Source organism: Tympanuchus pallidicinctus, unplaced genomic scaffold (assembly GCF_026119805.1).
Source record: "Tympanuchus pallidicinctus isolate F22 unplaced genomic scaffold, pur_lepc_1.0 scaffold10, whole genome shotgun sequence".
Classification (NCBI taxonomy): domain Eukaryota; kingdom Metazoa; phylum Chordata; class Aves; order Galliformes; family Phasianidae; genus Tympanuchus; species Tympanuchus pallidicinctus.
This window is the reverse complement of record NW_026294619.1, coordinates 8,565,781-8,587,648: the sequence shown is the minus strand read 5'-3', so window position 1 is coordinate 8,587,648 and position 21,868 is coordinate 8,565,781. Positions and strand designations below refer to the sequence as shown.

The 21,868-nt window shown below is 40.4% G+C and overlaps 1 protein-coding gene across 18 annotated transcripts in view; it reads right to left on the bottom strand.

The window, feature by feature from the left end:
- BBX (BBX high mobility group box domain containing) overlaps positions 1-21,868 on the bottom strand; it is a 140,626-nt gene that overhangs the window by 106,239 nt on the left and 12,519 nt on the right. For 2 of the 18 annotated variants that reach the window (XM_052666494.1, XM_052666500.1), the window contains exon 1: positions 2,938-3,106. The exons of 14 other annotated variants lie outside the window; for them this stretch is intronic. In XM_052666494.1, coding sequence (XP_052522454.1) covers positions 2,938-2,994 — 57 coding nt within the window. In that variant the 5' untranslated portion in view covers positions 2,995-3,106. Of the gene's footprint in view, positions 1-2,937; positions 3,111-21,868 lie in introns of those variants that run through there. 2 more of the 18 variants (XM_052666525.1, XM_052666386.1) reach the window with 2 other exon arrangements.

Below are 21,868 nucleotides of genomic sequence, written 5' to 3'. Positions count from 1 at the left end.
AGTAACCCATCGCATGAGCATCTCGCAGCAACCCTGGGCACTTTGGACTTAACAGCACCTGAATTTGACAGAAACTGGTATTTTGCAACCAGACTAAGCAACCTTGTTAAATTCACCAATCAACACAGTCACCAAAATCCCACCTGATTTATTTATTGATTTATTTTGAGTATAGCACAGCGTACTGTTTTACGCTGAGTGACATGGAGGAATGCTATGCAAGGCAGCACCTACTTCAGGAAAGGTAAAAAGATAAAACAGCATCACAACTGAGGCATGCTATCATCAGTATCAGTGACTAGCTGATGCTATCCAGACTGGAAACTATCTTGGCTGCAAAAATCACATTTAAAAGATGCACACGTATCCCTAGATAAACAAACAAACAAACAAAGTATATATTGACAGTAGTAGCCAATTTCCAGGCATACCTTCTCATTTGCATTTTATCTGCCTGCACTTAAGTCTCCTGAGTGACAAACACCGAAGTCAGCTTAAGCATACTCTGTAGGTGGAAGCAGCCATGACACTGTCTTGCTTCCACTGTGGTTTGTTCAATCTTTGGTGGACAGAAGTTAAGCTGCCAAACGCCACCAATTTTAACTGCAGTCAGTTCTCCATCCCAGTGCATTAAACACTGCAGGAACACTACGGCATGACAACACGGGGTAGGGTGCTAGCAGCTGAGCTAGGGCTGTTTCTTTCCTTAACAGAGTAGCCATTCAAATGTGATATTTCACTATTCTCTCTGTCAAGTAAGTTTAATTTGCTTCTTCACCAGGGAACTGTAGTTCAGACTATTCATTGCATCTTTTATCTGCATTGAAGATGGAGTCAGCATTACACATAGAGTGAACTGAAAGTGAAAAAACCTTGAAGATATGACCCTTGCTCTCCTCTTCACACCTACAAATAGAGAGAACTTTTCATTATTCCTTCATTATCTCTCTGACAAGAAAGGGTCAAACTTACAGATAGAACACCCCCATGACCCTTCAGTGCATCCCAAAATAAAGTAACTAGTGACCACAAGCTAACAGAACACCAGCTTGCCAAGATGCAACAGAGGTAGCAAACAATGTGATCCCACTTGTGGGCAAGGCTGCCAAATCATTAATAGGCACAGGATTTAGAACCACTGGTAGGAGCCCACGGCTCTGCTGAAACAGGCTGAATTTTTACAGCAGCTTCCCATGATGTAATGCATGAATGACAATTCTGATGGTAAGGACAAACTGAGTGAAACAGCACTACAGTCCAAGAGGAGCTGGGCTTGATGCTTGACATCATGCCTGGCAAAATGCAAGTAAAAGCAATGTAACTTTGGAAAGTAAAAGTTGGGGACCTGGCCCATTTAAAAACTTCAGCAGTTTAACCATTCTGATATTCTGAACTACAAAAGCACATCATCTTCCTAACGTGCTGACCACAATCAGAGCATAAGGCATCATTAATCACAGTGCTATCCCTCCAGGCCACGACATCACACCTTCTTGAGCAAGAAGGTTTAGAAGCTATGGATTTTCAGAACACACTGTGGAGCATAGCATCCCTGGCGCCTGAAAGCAAACAAAAGATACAGGGCCACACATGACTGGAAACTTTTATCATTACTTCCTAAAATGTTCTTCCCCAACACCCCCAGTGGCAGCCACTGACTGGACAATAAATGTAGACTGTTTTTCCTTTGGCTTTATGTGTTTATCTACAGGTAGGCTGTTACCTTCAAGGCACAAACCTGGTCTAATAATATTCCGGCAAAATATATTCCTCCTTGTCCTGATGAAAGACCACATTTGTTTCAGTACAAACATAACTGATGAAGTAAACTCCGCATCACAGAAAATAGCTATTCCAGAGGTACGCACTGATCTAGATCAAGAGCACAAGCAATTCTGGCCAGGTCTCAGAGCCTGGGCTGCATCAGGTCCTCCACAGGACTCCTCACTTCTTCTTTTTGTTCACTGTCACCTGAGGAGCAGTGAGACCTGTGAAGGCATCACCCAACACCTGGCTGACCTACTCCAGTTGCACCTGGTAGCACCCAGCTTGTTACAAAGCATCCACTGCAAAACTGCCCATGGCAGCTCTGTCAGAAGGAACAACGTGGTCCTGTAAATCTGACCATTCGACTGCTGTTATGAAAAGATGGCAAATGAAGGGTGCTACAACACAAAATGAAAAGCAAAACGCCACGCTATGGATTTTAGAGCTCCATTAAAAGGCACACAGGGCTTGCCTGTTTAAAAAGCTGAAAGTTGGCTAATAAACCTGTGGTAGTTATATTCTTCACAACTGAAAGAAAAAATAATAAAATAATGGGGAAAAAAAAGTATCAATGCGGTCTAAAAACACTTTCTGCATGAATCACCCTTATACTTTTGCTGAGTTATTTTCCAAGCAATGTAATTTTTCTCAGACAACCTGGCCTCCATTCTAAGTGATGTTTAGCAACTTTTTTTTTTTTTCCTACATGTAATTTTTATTTCCACACTTTACATGATTGGTTTTATCCCTTTTTGTATACCACATTATTCTAGATCTCTAGACATAACTAAATCACTGCAAAGTGCCTTTCTGGCACTATTCATCCTTTCTGAAGGTTGTGAAAGATCCTGAGCATTTGTCTACCGTAAGTCATCGAGAGCGAACTTTACCTTCATTATCCACCCTTTATAGCTATATTTGTACCGTACTTATCAACGTTTTTCAGTGAAAGAAAAACAAATTTACACACTATAAACTTTTATTGACCACAGTCCTTTGCTGCAGGGAAGCCCATCACTTCCTGAGCGTACTCTGTTATGCTGTCAGCGGGAGCAGCAGCATCTCAACCGGGAGCACAGCGACATTGCTGCTGGTTTCCTGTTAGCGAGCTCGGGTGGGTTTCGGCTCCGAGAGCCCCGGACACACAAACACGGCAGAACTGGCACTCACCTCCCGCATCCGCCAGGTCACAGGTCTCGCAGGGCAGCGCGGCAGCCCGCCTACCATGCTGCCTGCCCTCGTCCGCTACGCAACGCCACGCTATCGCCCGCCCGGCCGGGCAGCCACCCGTACGAACCAGCTTCAGACTCGGGCAAATCTCACACTCTTTCAGGGAGGTGAAGCGGCGTCGGGAGGCAGGCGAGCAGCAGGAAGCTGACCTCAGCAGCGCCGGCGGGGCGGAGCGCAGCGCGGCCCGGGCTCGCTCGCTCTGTGCTCCCTTCTGGCAGCGCGGGCAGACGGCGCGGCCTCTCAGCGTGCCAGCCCAGGGCACGTCACACGGCCGCCCGCCGGCCTCGGGGAGCGCCTCGCCACGGCGCTGCCGAAACGCGAGTGGAAACGGAGGAGCCGAACGGCTCGGTAGGTGCCAGCCAGGGAAACGGGCTGGCAGAGGGAAGCTTCAAACAATCATTTAAAGCCCTGCCTTACGGCCGCTGTGCGGCTGCCGACGGGAGAAGGCAAAAGGGAAGCAGGACGGCCAGGCAGTTCGCTCTTTACCGTGTCTTTCCTCTACTTCCTCATCTGCTCAGGGCAGGAGCGTGCCATACGCCTTTAATGCGCATCTGGGAGATCCCATCCCAGAGGGGAAAGAAACCCGGCAACTTCTAACAAAGCACTTAACGACTGCTTGTTTTGTGTTGCTTATGCTCCTGATTCACTGCATTTTGTTTAATTTCTATCCATTTCAAACTATTTCCTATACTCGGAACTGCAAATCCAGTTCTCTTCAGCAAGCAAGCATAGCTAGCCTGTAACTTGCAAACACAAGGAGCAGATGTAACTGATCATCACCTGGCATCTGACTTCCAGCCATCAGTCTGCCACCTAATGCCTTGCTTTTACTTGCACAACCTGAATAAGGACAGAGCACAGGCCAGGCCCCAGCTACCTTAATCTCAATGCCATTTCTGCACTAATGTACATGTAGTTGGGCAGCTACCCACCTTACTCTGCGTGTACCAAGATATTGGCTTCAATCCAGGAGAGCTTAGCTATTCTAATATAAACTATTAGCACTGAAGTGACGTACATCTGCTTCCTCACTAAGGAAACAGATGTAGCTTGAAGCCAGAATTATATCAGAACCAGAAGTGTAATTTACACACTCATCTCAGCAGATTTAGTGAGTACCAGAACTCAGAATCCACAAGTACTGCAAGGCTGCTGTCCTGGAGGTGGCATTCAGGCAAATCAGCAGGTCAAGAACTCAACTTCAGAGAGAAGCAAAAAGATATTCCCAAACCAATGAGCGCAGCGCACTCATCACAACTATGGGATTCCACCAGATACAGAGAGCTCTCCAGGCCATATCCTATCCCAGGCTTACCGTAACTGTTTCACAGAAATCATTTCCTACCTCTGCTTTGCAGAACAGATTCTACAGCAGAGAGAAATGTTTATTCTTCAGTATTCAAACTGTGATTTGGTTTTGAAAGCAAATCGGTCAGTTCCCACAAATATCGGCCTCTGCTGGTAGTGCACTGGCCTCCTTCCTCCTGCCTTCACTTCAAGTGTACATGTACATCAGTCAAGAGTATTTCAGTAGATACCAAAGGCAAATCTCTGGCACTCAACATGACAGGCAATCTGTTCCAGAAATCTAACACCAGAAGAACTTAAAAAAAAAAAAAAGAAAAAAAAAAAAAAAAAAAGTTTTTTTAGTAAATAAAATTCATCACTAATTTATGAGCTCACAGACCACTTAAACATTGTTGAAATAAAAGATATGCTTTAAGTTTATCTTGACTTAGTAACAAACTAAAAACACACTCATATCATAGAATCACAGAATGGCCTGGGTTGAAAAGGACCACAGTGATCATCTAGTTTCAACCCCCCTGCTTTGTGCAGGGTCGCCAACCAGCAGACCAGGCTGCCCAGAGCCACATCCAGCCTGGCCTTGAATGCCTCCAGGGATGGGGCATCCACAGCCTCCTTGGGCAACCTGTTCCAGTGCGTCACCACCTCTGTGTGAAAAACTTCCTCCTAATATCTAACCTAAACCTCTCCTGTCTCAGTTTAAAACCTTTCCCCCTTGTCCTATCACTACCAATCCTCATAAACAGCCGTTCCCCCTTCTGTTTATATGCTTCTTTCAAATACTGGAAGGCCACAATGAGGTCCCTCCAGAGCTTCTTATCCTGTAAACAACTGGTGTCTGTAAACAACTTGCTACTGCTTGTTTTGCAAACAATTTTTAAGTGTTCCGGAAGACCCTCCTCTATCAATACTGCTCAGGCTTTTACTACTGAAAGAGACTTATCCCTAAGACAACAGGTCATACAACAGAAAAAGCTGGAGAAACACCAGCTGAAGCATTATGTTGTTTTCAATACAGAAAGCTCCATTTTGTTTTTAAACTGCCTTTTTCCCTGAGAAATTTCCTTGAGAAGCTAGAGCAACATCCGCTTGTACTTCCAAATAATTATTTCTCTGCATCTTTGCCCATCCCAGATTGCCTTGACTGAGGTAATCAAAATAACAAATACATTTTAAATCAAAGTTCACCACTTGTAGGGTTTCAGGACCAAGACTGTAAAAGTCATCTCAAAGTTAAACAGTTTGTGTTTAACACTACCGAACACTTTGACTCCTGTCACTGTCTTTGCTGGCTAGTATTACTATCCTATCCAGAGGTCTTTGCCTTCAGACATAGCATTAGGTCAGCAATTTTTATGCTGCAGTCATTATTTTCTATGGGGTCTGTAAAAGTAATTAAGAAGATGAGCCCAGTGTTGGATACCTCATAAAAGAATTTAAGCCTGTCATACATTTACTGACTCTTTTTTTTTTTTTCTCCAGTATTTTCAAAGTAATAAAAATTTGAAAACTTACTACCTTAAATTGTGTCTTTCTTTTTTTTTTTTTTTCTTTTGCAGGGAGAGCACAAGATTTTGAAAGCTTGTAAATAGCCATTGAAAGGGATTATACAGACATCCTGCATCTACTAGTCAGAATAAAAACCCACATGAGAAAGAAGGCATGATGTAGGAAGAAGCAAGTTGTATGTGTTCTTGTGCACTAAACTCATATGCTTTTAGCAACGCATACACCCTCAAAAAGTAGTTGTTCTGTATGATTCCACTATTAACTTATAACATTTTATATTGTTTGAACTACAGTTGTCAAAATTCACTTGCATTTGACAATTTCTCAGCTCTCTCATTTCAATTTGCCACTCCTAAGTTAAAGGCAGGTAAGGATTAGGCATCAAGTTATCTCTGTATTTGTTAACAAATAAATAAAATAAAAAAGCAGTAAAATAGAAATAGTTTGGTCACAAGTTTACTTGCTCCATCAATACTTCTCCTGGGCTGAAAAGGTGGCTTCCCACGGCCAGTAATTCTGCTACTTTATAAGCATTAAAATTACTTTGACATAAAGACAGGGAAGACCTGATAAAAGAAGACGCAAAAAGGAAAGTATAAAACTGATGGATCTTGAATGGTTGAAAGTTTTCTCCTGCTAACCAGGAAGGAACTATAACAGCAAAGAGGAACAAGCAAAGATTAAGAGTGTATGTATAAAATGCTTAAAAACATAACCTGGAAGTGACCATCAGTTAAGAAGCACAAGAGTCTTATAATCCTCTGATTAATCACATTTGCAATATGAATTAACCTTGCTTCCTATAAAATTCACATGAGAGTTATGTTCACGTATACATACAGAGTTTGCAGTAATATCAATTATGATCTCCATTGAAGCTCCACATTTTATCCCAGTATCATGAAGAAATACAATATTAATCACTAATTCTAAACAAACTCACTACTCAATTTGAAATGGATACAATCTCCCAGTCCAACACTTACTTACATCATTCTGCAATACTTCACGGTTCATATAACACTCAGCAGACAATGAATTCAGCTGCATTCATAAAACACCCCAAAAAACACCATCAACAACTTGTTTATTCAGAAACAGCAGAATTACCAGTTTAATGACTCCTGAAATCTTGCATTGCTGGGAAGTTTTATCAAATGTTTTCACATATGCACATGTACACACAAAAGCTTTCTGAGCTGTGTAGTATACTGACAGCATGCATGCAACAGCATAGCTGCATCACCAGGAAGCCTCAGGAAGCATTACATGTTACACACACTCACAAGTGTCAGAACAACTTCAGGTGCAAATATCACATACACGTAATGCATTAAATACCAAAGCCCCAAATCCTACCACCAGCAGCACGCTCTCTCTTCTTCACCCTCTCCCACATCATTATTTCAAGAGGAGAAATCCCTGTTCCTCTCTGCTGTGCAGAAGGCATCAGAATACTCTGCACAATATGGGAAAACAAAATCTAACACATCTGTCCCCTCTTCAGCTTTAGTACAATGATCTGGGGAACTTTAGAGATGCAGAAGTTTACTCCTCACAATGTAAGAACACGTATTACCTGTAAGCACAAAACCCCCACAACTCCAATATGAAAGTTCCTTATAATTAAGAGGGCTTTGTCTTGTTTCACTTTCTAAATAGTTAAGTAAATAAAAAGCTGCTCTTTGTGAGATTAAAATGCAAAATAAACTTTTGGAGAGAAAACGGCATTAGTAGCATCTTCCACGTCTTTGAGATCTCCAATCACAAACTATTAGAAAGATATACTTATTCATTTTTTTAAAAACAAGAAAATCTGCTTTTTGTCCAAGGTGTGCTGTTGCAATTCTCTAAGCATATTCTTAAAAGAGATACAGAGACTCAAACAACAGTTGCAAAGAAAGCTATTTAACTCCACTAACTCGAATTACGTTTGAGGCTTCCTATCTTTCCTCCTAAATGGAAAGCTAATTGTGATAAAGCATCAAGCCCAATTCGAAACAGCCACTACACACAAAACTACTTGTGTGAATGACTTCCTTTAGAGTATGTTTAGTTGTTTTCACAGAATACTTTAATGATCAGGATAAATGCTGTAATCTTTAAAGGAAAAACTTCCTTCAACCTCACATTTCATTCACTAACTATGTCATTGTATTCAAGTCTTCATACATTTTAAAACAAATCTCTCAAATCTAAGTTATTTTAATGTAATGATGGAATACCACTGTTGCAGCCTGCATCCTGTATGCCAGACACTTGCACTGTGATTCTTTTCAACCTACAGTATTGGCTTGCCTGAATTTGGTACATATTTGAATGTTATTAAGACAGTGATCAACACAAGACTTCCAGAGCCAGAGCTAAGGGAATTCAGATTGTCTGGTCCCACCAGTACTGCATTAGCCAAAATCCTGAAACCTAGCTTCTTGTTGGGCTGTCATCTATGACTCACTGCAGTCAAATCTGACAGAAACCTTACAGATGCCTCTAGGCACAGGAAGAGATTAGGGAGCATAGAGGCAAGGTCAGGTACATACAGGTGGGCCATCATCTTGCCTCAGCACATCCGGACAACATTTTCTTCCATGAATTCACTGCCTGGGATGGCAAGCTTGGTAGCTCAACTAGTGGAGAGGCCATTCTCACTCAGTTTCACCAAGAGCAATACCATCCAAGCCTCGAGGCACCCTCCCAGTACTTTAACATACAACTGCCTCTCCCCATACAGCCTTGCTTCCTGGCCTGGAGCCCCCTTGGTCCTGGCACTGGACCCCTCACAGCTCTAAGGGCAGCACAAGCATCCTGTTTGTGACAAAACTCCTGTGGTGATGGCCAGCCTGCCCATGGCCACAGCCATCACCACCATTGCCAAGGGCCAGCCACCACAGTGGACTGACAGGATAATCATTACTCGTGATGAGGTGAGCAGCCTTCAGCTGCTCTTTTGTTTTCACCAACTGCAACTTCCTCATGATCATTATGAGCAAACTGAACTTCAGGTGTTCCTGCAAAGCCATTAATTAGCCCTGGCTAATAGCAAGCCTTTTAAAAGCAACACAGTAATAAATGCTGCTCACAGCTTCATGCACTAGAGCAGGCATTTGCTTTAGTATCTCTCCTGACAATGTCCACTCATATCCAGAGATCCAACATCAAATCCTGACTTGTGAATCAGAGGCTACCACCTGTTCTTCTTTAATTACGAGTTTTTCTGCATTTCATCAGCATACTGAGTCATTTTTCTCATTCAATCAAAAAATAATAATAAAAAAGCATTATTCTCTGGTCTGTGGTTATCTCCCCAGTGTTCATGTGGGAATATAAAGTTCTAAAAAATATTCTATTATGCAACAGTTAGCATTACTATATAAAAACACAGAATAGATTACCAACATTCAAAACCGATGTTTTATTTCAAACATGCAAAAAAGCTCTGCAAAACCAATTTTTTTTAAACCAAAGCGTCTCTAGTATTTGAGCTATCAAAAGTCATTACACTACGAAAAGTGCTAACTGTTGCACACCTAAATACAGCAAACATCTTCATCACAGAAAATCACTCTTTTCCTGCACTCAAATACAAACCACAGCTGTGGGACATCACAGAAGAGACAGATCTCTTCTCGTCTCTCCAGCATGAACACAAGGAACACAGATCCCAACCTGGACATTAGCTGCTGCTTACATAACTTAAGCACAGTAGCTGTATCCATATAATGGCCTTTTCCTTATTCACATTTTCCTTTGTTTTGATTGGCAGGAAGAAAAACCACTAATTTAAGCCAGGCCACTTGGTATTAAAAGATGTAATGCCTTACAGATCCAGTCTACATCCTTGATCTATGCAGGAAAGCAACACACATTTAAGTTGTTAGGGTAAAATAGTGGCTTTCCAGTGATGTAAATTCTTCTATTCCTGCATGTGTCCCAGACTCCTGAAGTTGAATGCGGTTTAATAATAATGGCCATTCACACAAAAACTCCACTTTTTCTTCTGTAAAAGAGTGGAAAGAGAATGCTATACACGGTCTTGGAGGATGATGTTGGTGCAGGAATGCAAGGCCTAGCCCAAGCACACGAGCACTAACCAATTACCACATTGACAGCTTCTTGTCATGTGGATGTACACGACTTCCTTCAACGAGCTGAAAGATCAACATGATCTGTATAAGGAAACACCTCCCAGACACTGACTGGCAAGGCCTAGGTGGCTGAGATACATACAGTATAAGTATATTTCATAAGTATAAGTATATTTTATAAGTATAAGTATATTTCACATACTTTAAGAACTTCAGTTTCTAGTTAGTACATCTGTAAGGAAAGGTGGGAGAACAGTGTGAAGATTCTACCCTAAGAACCGAATAGCAGCATAGTGGTCCCTCCATGCCTCCCTCACTCCTATAAAACCCCATAAAACAGGCCCTCTGATAGAGGTCATCTCCAACAAGTTTGCACTTTCAACAACTACATCAAATCCTAATATCAAAACAAATACCAAGTTAATTGAATAATAATTTCCCGAGGGAAAGTACTGTTTTCAACACCTAGTGCTATAAAAGAAATCCATAAACAGGATTTGCAACTTGCCAGTGCAGGAAAAGCTATTAATGCTGCCTAACTAGACTTCGCTTCTTTTAAGGGATGTCCATGACACATTCTCCTTGCATATGGCCCCAATTGCAGCAGCCCTGAGCTCCTGGGCACCTACACCTAATTTAAACCAACCAGCCCAGTATGAGGAGAACCAGATGCAGCAGCCCAGCACTAATGCACTAATCCACCCTTACTCAATATAAGTTAAATGACTGAGTACATAGCTCCACACTATCACTGCCAAACCACTTCTGATTCCTGTTGTACCTTATTTAAAAGCACACTCAGGCAACAGCAGAACAAAACAATCTGCAATACAGACATATCCTTAGAGTCTGATATTATGCCAGGTTGGACTTTAAAATCCTACAGTTGAAGAAGGTGCTTTTAAGGTAGCAAAGATTTCCTTGGCTTTTTGAAAAGACCCTGAGTACTGCACAGTCAGCTCCCTACAAGTCAAAATTCCTCAAATCCAACTATAAAACACACTTGGGAGGGATAGAGAGAATTCTTATCCTTGTTAGTAAATAGGCAGTATATTTGCCAGTTTTTCCCTGGCTGGGCTCCTTAGTTGTGTTGGGCATTTAACAGAGGCTAGCAATGTGCTGCATTCCCAAGGAGTTCATGGAGAAGAGAAAGCACTCAGCACCTCAGTAGGGGATCTAGTGAATGGGATGGCTTCAATTGTCCCTGAATTAACTAAGATCAACAGAACAGTTGAGACATTAAAGACAGAGTTTGGCAGATATGGAGAGAAGACTCCAGGTTTCCTGGAAACATATATTTATTCTGGAAAAACACACATCCTGTGAAGTCTTCTCCGCCCCTCATCCCTATCTCCCCTAGTAATATTGTGATTAACTTCCAGTTAATCGCTACACAGCAACAGGATTTCTTGCCAAACTGTTCCATAGCCTTTGTGAGGCTGTCCAGTTTATTGTAACAATTTTAAGTACACCACCAAGCAGAAGTCTCTAGTGACATTTTATTTTTAACTGTTATTTAATTTTTTTTAAATCACAGCCGAGAAGCACCATGCAGCTCCTACTATTCCATAGGAAGCTACCACTCTGGCCACTAAGATGTTGCTATAGACTCTGAAGTCTTTCTCTGTACTGGCTGTGATCAAATTACAGTTGCTCTTTCCAACTCTGGTGCTGCCACAACCACCAACTTTTTGTCAGTAAGGAAAAGTAACTATCAAACTTGACCTTGCCATACACTCTGAATATGCAGTGGAAAAATACGCTTTGCCAAGCCCATCAAGGCTCATAGGGTTGTGGTATGCAGGAACAAAACTTTAAAATCTTACTGTACAGTGACACCTGGGCAGCACATGATCTTCTATTTAAAAACTGATTTCTTCCATCATATGTACATATAAGTGCATGTGGTTTTCCCCCCCCCTCAGTATTTCAAGTCAGCAGAAGTGATCTGTTGCTTCCCACTGGGTCGTTGTAGGAACGACGCACCTCACTGATATGTCATCAGTTGCTTCTGAACTTTTTGGTCAAATACAGCAAAGTTTGTTTCAGCAAGCTGTAACTGCTTAATAACTCAATAATACTACTGGCATGTAACTGTGTAACTGTACACTCTTTAACTGCATGTAACAGATTTCAGTAGGAAGTTCATCAAATAGCTGAATATTTGCCTTTTTTTTTTTTTTTTTAACTTCCCTAATCATTACTTTAGAGTGTTTATATAAGAACTAAAATTCCTTTCAAACTTAAGGCAGGCGAGGAGCACAACCACTGGAAATGGCACAATTTTCACTGTAAAATAATAAATATCTGAATATCTGAATGCATCCACTAAAATTACTCAGGCTTGTATTTTGGTGAGATAATTAAATATGCTGCCTCTTTGTAACAGTTGCTGTGAACATCCATCTCTACATTCCTGTATCCCTGTCATTTAAGCACTGTGCAGATATTTTACTGGACTGTTTTACTACATATTGGTGCAAAAAAAAAAAAAATCAAGTTGCTCCAGGACTGGTTTTAAAGGTTCTTACTTTAAGTTGCTTCTGACACTGTTAAAAAAAAAACAACAACATAATTGCACACAAGAGCGTGTAAAAATATTCACTCAGTTTATCTCAGATGCCTATTCCATCACAAATGCTTATGTTATTTTTTTTTCCTACAGTATAGAAACAAGAAATTTACTGGGAAGAAAGAAACTGATATTTCATATAAAAATTGAACTACTTCCTATCTTAGTATCTGCCCAATGGTTAAGAAAACTACCTAATCCCATTTTTGCCTTAGCCCTACTAAATTGTACATACACACAAATGAGGTTGCCCAAATAACCAAAGATACATGGCTGATACACAAAAAATGCCCTCATTAAAAAAAAATAAGTAGATGCTGATATAAAAGAAAATCTCCTAACACAAATCAAAAGATTCATAAGTCTCCAAACCAGTCCTCTGTGGTCCACTGAGTCAGGGGCAATAGCTTTTCTTCTTAATGCATTGTTCACTGTTATTTCTGCCAACTAAAATCAAGTCCAGAGAAATCCATTTTCTAAGGCACACCAAAGAGATCATGCAACAGGGAAAGACTAAAACTCAAAGTGCAAGGATAAGGAAGAGCAAGTATGAGTATACAACCACAGGGCCCTCAAAACATGTATTTGATGAGAGCACTTGATTAACTCCTTTATTTCGTGGTGCTTCTCACATCCTCATCACAGAAATGTTTCAAGAGCAAACAGAGCAGTAGCATGTACACAGAAACCAAAGAAAAAGTGAAACAGGAACACCAGTTCACTGGGATAGTAGGAAGGGAGGGAACAAATATTCTGCATTTCAGCCTTATGCACTACATGCTGGCCAGCAACCCCACTAATTAGGATGAGCCACGTTCATGACTTCCAATAATCCCCACACCTGGATATTTTTAATGCTGGTTTGACACTTTAGTTTCCAAAGAAAAACACCTCTATTGTCTCATTAAAGCAGCAGAAATTCACTTGTACAGTTCCAGATGCTGTGTCTGTCCTCACGATCAACGTTCCCACAATGTCAAGATGAGTTTGCAACTAAGAGATGCTTTCTGCCAACTTGCTAAACTGTGAATCTCATATGGCAGTGAGTTGCTGAAGGACTTCACTTTCCATTCACAGGAATTATGTGATATTACAAGCAAGGAAGTAGCTCTGAATGAACCTGAAGGCCCTTTGTGTTGACACAGTAAGAATGCATAACTTTCATTTTTGTGGAAGGAACATTCTTGAGGCTAGAATCTCATCCTTTTGCCTAACCTACTCAGAAGAACAAAGAGGGTTTCTGAAGTCTGGTTAATTTGCTCATGATCCAAATGTACAGAACTGGCGAAATCAATTCATTACCTTTACACTCCTTCCGATCACAGCTCACATGTAGCACAGTTAGCTCCTGCCACCTTGTGGGGCTCCATGGATTTCCCTGAAAGCTTGTTTCAGCAGTGAGTTGGTAAAAAAAAGAACAACAAAAACATTCAGGAATTGGTTTCCTTGTGTTTCATCATAGCGAGTATTAAAGTGAAAGAGATTGTGCTATTCTGAATATTTTCTGGTTCATTATTCCTAGCATTGTTTACATAGCTGAAGGGCTGGATATAGTAATCATATGGAGGATATTTTAAATATTTAAATATCTTTCAAGAATTCTAAGTTTTAGATAGGCTCTTTGCAGATGCCTTTAAGTTTAAATGAACACTATGATCAAGTAACTGTCACTAGCATTAAATTTAACGCGTGTGAAAGAGATTCCATGTAGAAATAATATGAATTTTAGGCTGAAAATCCTTGCAGTCAAGTGCATTTTTGAAACATAGTAATTCTATTCTTGTAACGAATTCTGCATTTGTTCAAATTTTAATACAGCAAAAACACACGTCAAGTTCTCTCAAAAGATCCAGTTCTGTGCGATCACCTTATAGCTGCAACTTGAGCTTCTAATTAGTGTTTCTCCCTTCCTCATTCCCCTTCACCTCTATCACATTCAGAGGACTTAATGAACTACCAAAATTCTGCAAATCCATGAACCTGATCAAGAACCCAACCTTTTTTTTCTTTTTTTTTTAAATTCTCAGAGCTCAGTAATTTGCCACAGATGTACAGGACATTTGAAGAGCATTTCCCTGTCCCACATCCCCGCTCAGATACCTTCACTGAACCCAGTGAAGATTTACCATGTCATGCATCTGTTACCAGCTTGTAATGGTTTTATGATTTTTGGTTATCAGTATTCCACATCATAACATCATGCAGTGCACTGGGAGTTGAAGAGTTAACACTCCAGTTCTGTGGATCATGAATAGTTCTGGGTACCTAGTTCTCAGAAGAACTACATACTATACAGCCCAGAGGACTTTGCATTGTTCTGTTTCTGTTTTCCATCCAGAGAGAAAGATAAAACTGCTCACAGATTACAAGACATGCTCTCTTTTGCTTTCCTGTTTGTCCCAGCTAGACATCTCACCTTCAGCATTAGAGTAAGGCCTTTGGTTTTTCGATGCTCTCTCATTTTATCTGATTTATTAGCTTCAATTCTACTTATATTGTATTATAGTGTGCTATCCTGCATTTCGATATGTTATTGAGTAAATTAGTTTGTTTCTCCTCAGATTGTTGCCGCTGTTTTGTTTTTAGGCCCATCTCCCCACCCTTTTCCCTTTTTCCCCTTTCCTGGGTTGTAAGTCTGTGGGTCTCCCCACCCCATTAGTCACAAAACTGGGCTGGAGTGGCCCATAAACTGTTGACACAGCTGTAGTAAACTGAACTTCTTGGGACTTCCTTTGGTAAGGGGAAAAAACTGTCAGATTCAGAAGAGGAACAGTGCTTTCTAACATTATAAGCAAAGTGTCTTTAGTAAAGGCCTCAATAGCTCATAAATAAACTGAAGACCAATGATTACAGATCCATGGCCAAAAAAAGTACAGCAGAAACACCTCCCTTCATCCATAAGTATGATGTATTCTGTTAAAGATTGAAGCAATGACAAAATGTCAGGCAGTGCACCCGGTCTGCACAAAAAAAAATTATGACTTCACAAGCTTGCGTTTGTCTCCTATAGCTTTGATATTCCTTCCCCACCTCCCCCTACTTTTAAAGTCCTAGTAGTAGCCAGACAATTAATTCACAAGTCCAAGTTCAGAAGCGTCTGTGACAATCTCCGATAACACCCGGGCTGAGATTCCCTCTCAGATTGAGTTCTGCCCATGCACTGACCGTGTCTGGATGACATCAAGGCACTTCTCACAGTTGTCCTTATGCATTCCTCCTCTATAGAAAACTCACGAGAAAGGGAAATCTATGGGGCATCAGGACTGCAGAAGACAAGCTGTGCACCCTAGAAGTGAGGTACCAGTGTCACCTACCCTCAGTCTGTATATTTGTTGTATCAACATCTCTTTGTTAGGAGCCATGTGGTTCAGCCCCTTCCCTGCTCTGGAGTACCAAGACACCAAACCAGCCTCGCTCTAATTGCAGATGTGCATCAAAGGCACCTTCAGACTTTGGCTACAGAGAAGAACTGTTATTATCTCACACCAGAACAGATTCAGATCCAATGCCCACTGCAAATCTCTCAACACCATCTCAGAGCACTACAGAAAAACACTGGGACTGTAAGAAACACCAATTCAATGCAAGTTAGTGTTGACAACAATCCTTTCATCTTCATTTTATCTCTCTAGCAGTCCTATATTTTGAAATTTTAGAAATGCAATAGGAAGATCTCTGCTTGCCTACAAACTCAAAGCACAAACAGGGAGTTGAGCTACTCTGCAAGACGGTTGGAAACAGCGACATGACAGTTCTCATAGTCTGATCAAAAGTCTTCTTGGTGAGCCTGAGTTGGCCATGATAATAGCACTCCTACTCAGAAGCAGATTGAAACTTTTCACTGTTATCCACGGGTTCTGAACATAGCAGAGATAACTGACCAGTGTTACTGACCAGTATTAATTCTGCTTAAGTCTGTGAGATCCCTAAGGAGCCAGAAGCACCTGGTACAGGCTAAGGAAGCATCATGGCATGTCTTCATTCTGGTTCCCCTCTGAAACAGTAATCCACAACAGTCAGGGTAAGATCTGTGTTACTTGTTCTTGAAATGCCTGTTTGAAATGTTTTTTTCTGCCAAAAAAATTTTTGCAAACTTTTGTTGAGAAAATTTTCCAAGCAGTTTTAAGTTACATTATTCAAGTAATAATTAGAAAGAGACCTCACCTCCTCATCACTTACCAGTACTATTTTTAAGCTATACTCTTACTTATCTCGTTTCGTCAACTGTTTAACCTTATGATTTAAGGAGAAAAGAGGAAAGTTCTGAATGTAATAATCTCTATTTGTTAGAGAAACATCTTTATAAATCTGTCAGGCTATAGAATTTACAAGCTTCTTTAAGTAACAAGCCTTATCAGATTTCCAAGACAAACCTTGCTGCTTTATAAACTGGAATCCACAATCAGAACCATCTTTACCAATTGTTTCACTGGTGCCAAGCCACAACAGCTTACCCAAAAAAGTGCACATGCCCAAGGATGTGTGCCAAAACGTTTCAGTGCAGGATCAGGTCTCTATACCACCAGCTGCATGTAAGGCTTCAAAAGCCTGCAAGTAGCTCAGGGGACTGCTATTACAGACGCACTGTTAGACTGGGACCTAAAATACATGAAGATCTCGGTCTTCTCCACAGCTGAAGAATTCTTAACAATTGCACTTACACATACACACCACAACCAAAAAAAAAAAAAAAAGCATTCCCTCTCTCACTCCCCCCAAAAAATAATTTATTCTGCGTTTGTGAAATAAGAAGATACATACTTATAATTGCAATTCCTTCTCATCTCCCTCAGATGAAAACACTACAAAATCCTTTGGAATAAACTCAACAAAGGAAAAAAAACAGTAAAAAAAAAAAGCCTCAAATTCAGGAGCATTTAAAAAAAAAAGCCAACATCTAAAAAGCCTCTGCTGACCATAATAATAAAATAAGGATGGGGAATATAACATCCTTACGATCCACTGATTTTTACCAATTACTGTCTTTCTACCATTTTATTCCACAGTGTAGCACAGAGACAGTTGGATTTGATATCAGAAAGTGAACAAGGTATTAAGAATTTTCTATGAAATTGTGTTCTGGTATGCTAAAGACCATGTGCCAACTGATAAACCTGCTTAAAACCCTAGGTCAGCATAGAAGTCCAAAGCTGTGAACAACTGCAGCATATAAAAAGAAAGCACAAAATCCAATGAATCTCAGCCAAGTATGTTTTAAAAGACAGTCAGTAGGTTTCCTTGTTACTGAACTACCACTAAAAATTACAAGTCTTACAATGTAAGACTGGAACCACCAAGTCCTCCAGAAAGCCCCAAACTGCTGCAATGTTTTCTTCTTTCTACACCAGTTATGTCAATCTCTAGAGCAGTTGAACTATTTAAGTACAGACCAGGCCTAGCTTAATAAAGTCTTTTGAGCAGTAGGACATTTTATTGCGTGCCTAGTACCAGCCTAAACACATTTCTACCACCTCCACACATCTCAGACCACAGACAGAGCACGCTCATACATCCCTGCAGAAGTCACTTTCAGAGAAGTAGGAAGAATGGAGGGTGGTATTCATACAGCACCGAGTTAAGGAGAGATCCTACCGTGTTGTGTTCCTATCACACAGCGCAAGCTCTTGAGTAGAGAAGAACAGTTCTGAATATTGAAGTTGGATGCTAGCAGATTTGGTAACAGTCTGTGAATACTCAGCCAGTCAGCCTGAAATCTGACATGACAAAGTTATCACTTTTTTTTTTTTTTCCTATTGGTATGGAAAAGTAATATTGTCTACATACAAAGCAGAACTTTTAGTAACAGAAAGGTAGCAGGTGTAATAAACTTCTACAGCAATATAGAAAATTTCAGGAAGTTTGGAAGTTCTGCCATGCCCTAGCCTTACCTGAACATCCCTGGGACAACTGCAATCTGTGAAATAGAGTTCTGAATGGTTTATAGGACGTAGTTAGCTGATACCTGGAGAAGTATGCAATTATGACAGCAAAGTGTTATTATGTCCTAATAATGTGTTATTGTTTAACAGAATATGTAACATATGTTTATGACAATATCATCACTCACCCCCCTCTCCCCTCCCCCACCCTACTCTGCCCTGGTACAGCCTCACCTGGAATACTGCATCCAGTTCTGGGCCCCCAGTACAAAAAAGACAGGGATCTCCTGGAAAGAGTCCCACAGAGGGCCACAAAGATGATAAAGGCCTGGAGTATCTCCCCGACCTGGGTCTGTTCAGCCTTGAGAAAAGACGACTGCGAGGGGATCTGATCAATGTCTATAAATATTTAGGGTGTGGGAGGCAAAGGGATGAGGCCAGACTCTTATTCAGCATGCACGGCAAGAGGACAAGGGGAAATGGCCACAAACTGGAGCATAGGAAGTTCCACACAAATGTGCATAAGAACTTCTTCATGGTGAGGGTGACGGAGCACTGGAACAGGCTGCCCAGGGAGGTGGTGGAGTCTCCTTCTCTGGAGATGTTCAAGAGCTGCCTGGATGCCTACCTGTGCGACCTGCTGTAGGGAACCTGCTTTGGCAGGGGGGTTGGACTTGATCTCTGTAAGTCCCTTCTAACCCCTGTAATTCCATGATTCTGTGGTTCTACAGTACACTCAAAGACTTCACTGTTTAAAAGAAGTCTTTTTTAGAAGACTTTTTTTTCTGTTTTAGAAAAGTCTGGTTAGAAAGGGAATTATTTTGACTCTTTGGTAGGATGATATGCTAAAAGTCAACATTCAATCCACTTCTTTAGAGGAAGCGGCAGCTTTTTCAGATGTTAAAGAGCATCACAGACATCAAGCCCTTACCAAGGGGACTTATACTGAGATTCAGTACTGTATTAATAGGCTGTAATTTTAACTGGTATTTTACTTTATGGCAGATTCAATACTCGGAAAGCAGCAAAATAACATAAAAATCTGAGCAATTTTTTTTTAAAAAAAACTTTTTGTCCCATAACACAGTATCAAGTTTTTCCCTCCATAGATTGCACCACATTTAACAAAGGAGAGAGACATCACTATCCCAGATTTGCAAACAGAGAAACAGAAAGAGGAAGCAATTGACCCAAGATCATGAAGCAAATTAATAGTAAAGCTGCATTACTGGCCTGTTTTAGTTTGTTTTTTTTTTCCTGTTTCTTTGGGTGAAATTTTAACTCTTTGAATCCTAGAAGGAAGTGCTAGCCTTTCATTTGCTTCCTAAAGTATAAATGTGGAACTAGAATGTATTTTCAACCATCTCTCTGAATATACTTCAGCTTAAACAGTAAATTGTACTAGATACAGTATTGCACATGCCTCAGGTCATACTTCATAAAGTTCATTCAGTGTTTGATGCACATCTTACTAGAAACTTACTCCTAGATTTCTCTCCTTCACTCCTAACACCATTTGAGTGTAATTCACGTTACTCAAAGAATGTCTGCTTTGGAAAATGTTCTTGCTTCAGCTACACCAGAACACAACCACTCTTTCTATGTGTGTGCCTCATACAGAAGGCGTTATACCAGCATAACTTTATGGGCCAAAAGACAGCTACACAAGTGCAAATATACCCTTATAGAAAAGATTTTACAGCTTATTTTGGTTTCTGAAGGTGAAGAAATCATCATGGCACACAGTACCTTAATTCTGAGCTTACGTATCCACACTCATAATTTCATCCCTGTTTCTGCAACAGTAAAATCCACATCAATAACCAGTATTATGATAAAGGTCAAGTACAGAAGAGCCTTAAAGAATAAGTCCCTCAATTCAATCTATGAAGACACTTGCTACGAACCCAAATTTCCTTCCACTGAAGCCAACAGACTTCTAATGCAATTTAGAGAGACAGCGATCTTAGCCATCGCAGCATCGTTCCTGTGAAAATGAGGAATTAATTTGCAGTGATGGGACCAAACCTTCTACTCTTCCAAAAACATCTCAGAGAGGGGTGGGGGTGTCTCATTCTTCCCATCAAGCATTGTCAATGTAGTTGCAGCAATACTTTAAACAGTTCCCCTAGCCGGTTTTGCCAGAATTCCCATAACAAACAGAGCCCAACTCTGCTCCAGCAGCCTCAGTGGGCTCACATAAACACATCAGCTCAGAGCTCGGACTGAAGGGAAGCTTTTAACCACATTTTTTTATGTGGCCAGTAGCCCACCTCAGTGCAAGACGGCAGGAAAGCACCACTAAGCACACATTGAGGAAGGGGCTTCTCTTAGATAGCTCATCCAGAACATCCTCCAAGATATCACAACTCCTGAAAAAAAATCTTGGCTCAAATACTTCTTTTCTGAAAAAGAAAGCCTCAACATTTCACATATTTAAGGGGGGAGGAAAACAAGTCAGAACAAGAATAGTTCAATCCTAAGGAAACGCAATAACTATAAAATCAGCCACATTACTAAAGCATTCTGTTTAAACACTTCTACCAAACAAGAGCTAATTGTTTTAAGGCACTTTTATAAAACATGAATACTTTGGCAATAAACAGCTTCCATAAGAAAAGCTACCTAAAATGTGTGACTTATTTCCTTACTGCGCTTGCAGCAAATGCGTGTGAAAATAAAAATGATGACCCTTTCAGGATGAGGGATTCATCGTACTTCAACATGTTCTCTTAAGAAAAAGTGAAGATAATATTCAGTAACTTTCCCACTTTATTTTTTTTTTTTTTAAAGGAATGCTTGTTCTTGCCTGTTTTAAACATCTGTGAACAGTATTTCAACTGTCACTTCCATTCTCTTCTAATTTCTATTTAGGTTTTCATCTTCTATGTTAATACTCAGGTATACAAGAACCCCAACAGCTGTAGATACTTTGAATACTCTATGCAATGATACAAAAGAATTTGGACAAACAGAAGAGAAAGACAAGACTACAAAATCTGTTTGCACCAAGGAAAGAAGGCCATAAAAACACTTCTTGAAGTGTGTCATTCTTCTTTTTGGGGGGAGCAAAATTCCAATATGTGAATAGTTTGTATAACCATGCCACTAGGCCTCAGGCACACTCTACATTTCTGAGTACAACCCTCCAACCAGCTGAGGTCTAATTCTGCATTCCTTAGTAGTCAGAAACACTGGTACACTCTTATCCTGCTGCAGAAAAGCACCATGGAGCTGCAGAGTCAATACATGCTATCAAGTTTTTTTGTTTGTTTGTTTTTTTGTTTTTTTTTAAACTCTGTCAAGATGCTATTAATATTTTGAGTGGGGAGGAAAGGAGGGAAGAGGTTAGAATTCTTTATCAATGTTACTCCATAGAGTTTCTATGGCATTTTTCTTTTTTTTTTTTTTTCTTTTTTTTTTTTTTTTTTAATTATCATTTTCTTCATCTACTACATAAATTAAGCTGAGGAAAAAGCATTCAACAAAACGCTTGATTTCAGTTTTTGGGTTCTGGA